The sequence below is a fragment of the Octopus sinensis genome, linkage group LG2 (genome assembly GCF_006345805.1).
Source record: "Octopus sinensis linkage group LG2, ASM634580v1, whole genome shotgun sequence".
In the NCBI taxonomy this organism is placed as follows: domain Eukaryota; kingdom Metazoa; phylum Mollusca; class Cephalopoda; order Octopoda; family Octopodidae; genus Octopus; species Octopus sinensis.
Window position 1 is genome coordinate 98,412,462 of NC_042998.1, and position 4,552 is coordinate 98,417,013.

At 33.1% G+C, this 4,552-nt stretch overlaps 1 protein-coding gene and 2 non-coding genes across 3 annotated transcripts in view; 2 read left to right on the forward strand and 1 right to left on the reverse strand.

Annotated features, from left to right (window-relative positions):
* Window positions 1–952: 952 nt before the first annotated feature.
* Window positions 953–1,034, reverse strand: Trnas-aga. Its single transcript has one exon. It is a non-coding gene; the product is annotated as a tRNA-Ser (tRNA).
* A 1,553-nt stretch (window positions 1,035–2,587) lies between these two features.
* Trnas-aga lies at window positions 2,588–2,669 on the forward strand. Its single transcript has one exon. It is a non-coding gene; the product is annotated as a tRNA-Ser (tRNA).
* A 324-nt stretch (window positions 2,670–2,993) lies between these two features.
* LOC115232363 (RIIa domain-containing protein 1) overlaps window positions 2,994–4,552 on the forward strand; it is a 12,397-nt gene continuing 10,838 nt past the window's right edge. Inside the window, exon 1 of the mRNA XM_029802212.2 lies at window positions 2,994–3,165. Coding sequence (XP_029658072.1) covers window positions 3,046–3,165 — 120 coding nt within the window. The 5' untranslated portion in view covers window positions 2,994–3,045. The remainder of the gene's footprint in view (window positions 3,166–4,552) is intronic.

Below are 4,552 nucleotides of genomic sequence, written 5' to 3' on the forward strand. Positions count from 1 at the left end.
CATTTCCCTCTATACAAGAATGAATACCCAAAGCAGTGAGCTAGTTTCAGCAATTTGCAGACAAAACTAAACCCATAGATATAGTACTCTCTCTCTCTCTTACTCTCTTGTTTCAGTCATTTGACTGTGGTCATGCCTTTAGCCAAGCAAATCGACCCTTTCTAAGCCTGGTACTTATTCTATCAGTCTCTTTTGCCGAACCACTAAGTTATGGGGACGTAAACACACCAGCATCGGTTGTCAAGCGATGTTGGGGGGACAAACACAGACACACACACATATACATATATATACATACACATATACATATATACAATGGGCGTCTTTCAGTTTCCGTCTACCAAATCCACTCACAAAGCTTTGGTCGGTCTGAGGCTATAGTAGAAGACACTTAACCAAGGTACCATGCAGTGGGACTGAACCCAGATCCATGTGGTTGGTAAGCAAGCTACTTACCACACACCTACTCCTACACCATAGTAGCTATAGTGACAGATAAAACAAAAGTATAATCAAAATACAAAATACAGAAACAAAGTAACAAACACACAAAAAATGTTTCCTGTCAAGTTAACTATAAATAACAGTTTTATCTTGATCAGATTATTAGGAAGAAAAATAAAATAAAATATGAAATTAAGCATTTAGAAATACTGGGGTTTGGCTGCTAATCTGGCTATCTTTACTCATGAAGTCACATGTGTGTGATTCACAAAGGCCAACAAAAGCTGGATTTGATCACTTAAGGAAATCTCACAAATTAGCTTGTTATTTTGTGACTATTAGATGTCAAAATAAGTTAAAGTGTATATAGAAGAAATCTAGTATAATTGTGGAAGTCATATCGGTGTAGTAAAGAAATCTCACGATGCTTTTGACTACAATACCTTCTGAGATGAAGACGCAACTCTAAATTACTTTTACATAAAATAAATTAAGATAAAAATATCAACGTCGCCGATAGGATTCGAACCTATGCGGGGAGACCCCAATGGATTTCTAGTCCATCGCCTTAACCACTCGGCCACGACGACACCTTGCATGTCAGCCGAATCTTAAACATGTAATTTTTGAGTTGTTTTTACTTTTATATTCGTTCTATCACTTGAATTTTATATTTTTATGCTCATTGGAAGATCCCTTTGGTCTACAAACTCACTGCAGTGGTAGATTTCGTTTTGAGTTGGTAGCACAGTTGTGATGTTTATTGTGAGAAAGAATGGAAGTATTTTTACAAAACATGAATCACTTGACTAACGACAATGATTTAATTAACGAAATTTGGTGGAATTCTGTTTTTCGCACGGCATATAACCCTTCATGTTTTTCTAGTAGCTTTTGGAATTTTCAGAAAATTTTTGTGAATTTGTGTTCTTCAAACGAGAAATCTCACGACCATGCAAAAACGCATTTAATGGTTTATTGCTGGGATTTCCAAAAGAAATAAAAGAGTTATATGCTGTGCGTAAAGTAAAATTCCACCAGAAATTCTTTGATACTATTTTCTCTTACATTTTCATTTACAAAAGTAAGAAAATTGAAAATGTTAACACTCTCATTATCATTGGGGGAAAAAATGTTTCTAGTTCTCTCACTATTAATTATAAGTAATTCCTTTGCAAACTGAACCCGCATCTCAGTATCTACATACAGCTGGTTGCATACAAGATACAAGTCACATTGTTGAAAGTTACGCTTTTTTTATCTCATTTCTTGTTTGAGGAATAATATACGGCCACCACGAACTTTCTTAATCTGTGGCAGTCATAGTTAATATTCCTGTTAGAAGCTTTAGAAATTGGTATACCTACACATTTGATACCTTACTCATGAATTTCTGTAAAATGAAACTTGAAATTTTGAAAAAAAAAAAAAAAATTATGTATATCTGTATGTATGCGTGACGCATACCAGTTTTTTCCCCACTATAAATTCTAATATAATAGTAAGGTAAGGTACACCGTCTGAAAGGAATTTGTAGAAAATTTCATGAAAAAATACTCATTTTTCTGAAAGTTATGAGGAAACAAAGTCGATGGGACACAGTTGTGTAGGTATGCTTAGAACTAGAAGTTTTTATTTTATTTTAAGAAGCCTTTTATGAATTAGTATTAAAATCTGAAGATACTGATACTCTGAGAACTGTGAGAGGCACATCAGCTTAAATTTATAATTAATGTGTCTCACAAGATTATTTATTGATATCGTGTCGCGATATCAGATGAAGAAATTAAATTGTTTTTGATTACATTCTACGTACCGTAGCATAGACACAGAACATGCTAGTGTGACCATATATATATATATAGGTTTGGCGATGCAAAAAGGAAAATAAAACTCAAATCATGAATATATTATACGTTTTTTATTAATGATCGGCAGAAGTTTCAGAGTGACTCAAGGGTCGAGAGTTTCGCGTGTTAGCACACACATCACATTATACATGTGTGCGTGTATATATATATATATATATATATATATACATATACATATATATGTACATATATCTGAACATATATATGAACAATAGCCATTAATAGAAATATCTAAAGCATTAGACGATTATTGAAGTCATGCTTTCCCTGAAGTCGTCGTGGCCGAGTGGTTAAGGCGATGGACTAGAAATCCATTGGGGTCTCCCCGCATAGGTTCGAATCCTATCGGCGACGTGTAAATTTTTGGTGTAACTTTTCGTAATATGTTTATTTGCATAATAATTTTGTAAATATTAAAACGACTATGTCTTAATAAAATTGATCTAGTATACCAGTTTGTCAAGAATGTTTTGAGAATATAACTGAAATAAAAATCCAACATTTATAGATCTGTCAAATATATTTTTAACTGTAGATGAAAGAAGTAAATTGAAAGAATCAGCTTTAAGTAGTCTTACTAAAAAAAATTAGATTTTAAATTCATCTTTTTAAAATATTCAATTCAATAAAGTTTAATGTTTCAAATAAATGCCAATACTAAACGGTGTCTCGAAAGTCTTTGACTTGATGACGTGACGTCATATTGTCAAGGTAAATAACAACTGAGGCAATGGCTGCAGCTAAACCAAAACATGACCCACCCCACGGGATGGAAGACTACGACTTAAAAACTGACGAAGATTTGGGAGCTCTCAGTGATGGCGATCAAGAGAAATTAAACCAATTAAAGGTAATAATAAACATTAAAAAGAATTTAACGGTTAAAAAAAAATGAAAATATCATCTGAAGCAAAACTAATTTTGTTTGTGAATGATAAAATAATTAAATATTTTCTTTCAGTTTTCTTAAGAAAATACGTTTGTGTGTATCTGTGATGAATGACCATAAGCAGAACTTTTATTTCTTTTTTTCTTTTTAGTAGATATTACTTCTTTTTTAACCAAACCAGTTTTCTTTTAGAAAGCATAAATGTCTTACAATTTCACTTTCTCTCCTACCCACCTTCAACACTGAGGCTTTGTGCGTGTTTGTGTGTTATATGTATGCATATATTTGTGTAGGTGTAACACAAATCAATTTCCTACAAAATATAAAAAATAATAAAGGAAAAGTACATTCAAAACATAAATTTTTGTAAATTCTGTTTTATGTCCTCTGTACAGCTGTTACAGGCACAGTGTATCAAGAAGCCATTATTTCATGTTACGACCGTAAACAAGCATATACAAGCAAAAATGAAAATAACAGTATATTGTACAAACATAGATCATTAACATTTTCAATAGAAGCAAATAATATTGTTATAGATGCTGCTATTTAATAGTATAAAATATGTAATTGCGTAAAATATATATCAAGGGTATAAATTTGGACTAGTGCCCTTAGTTTGGTTGTTAGTCACAACATTTCGGTTGTTATATACCCTGTCCTCCCTCGGGTGCCTCTCGTATTCGGTAGCGTTCTCGGAATTTCAAACCGTACTCTTTATTAAATCCATTGACAAATGACTGTTCTCATTCCGTTGTTCATTCTGAGATGCTCTTCTGCTCATTCCACCTGAACCAGGATTGAACTCTCGCCTACTAGCAGCTAGTGTAGTCAATGAGGTAGTGAATATAAGCATCATGTGTTAAGTGTACTAGTTTAACTAGTAGGTTTGAGTTCAATTCTTGGATCGTTTCATTATTTTCATTTTCATTTTAACGTTCACTTTTTTACGCTTTCAGGGATCAGACGAAGTTTATTTGAGGCAGATTTTTCTATGGCCAGATGCATTTCTGTCGCCAACTCTCACCTGTTTGTAAGCAAGATCATATTTTCATATGTCCAGGCATATTCTCGCAGTATATTGGAAATGAATGACACTGCTTGTAGTGACATGGGGAGATGTTATTGTTTCACTTTTGACGCATAATACTGAAATAGTAGAAGAAATAAGAGATTTCTCTGGGCTCGTATTAGGCAAGAAGTTGAAAATTTTTTTGGCCCTTGACACTACATGGACCCTAAGTAAGGCATGTGTAAAATTTCAATGAAATCGGTTGTGTAGTTCTCGAGTTTTAGTGATTCACACAGACACACATTCTCATATTTATGTTGTATGTATATTATATAT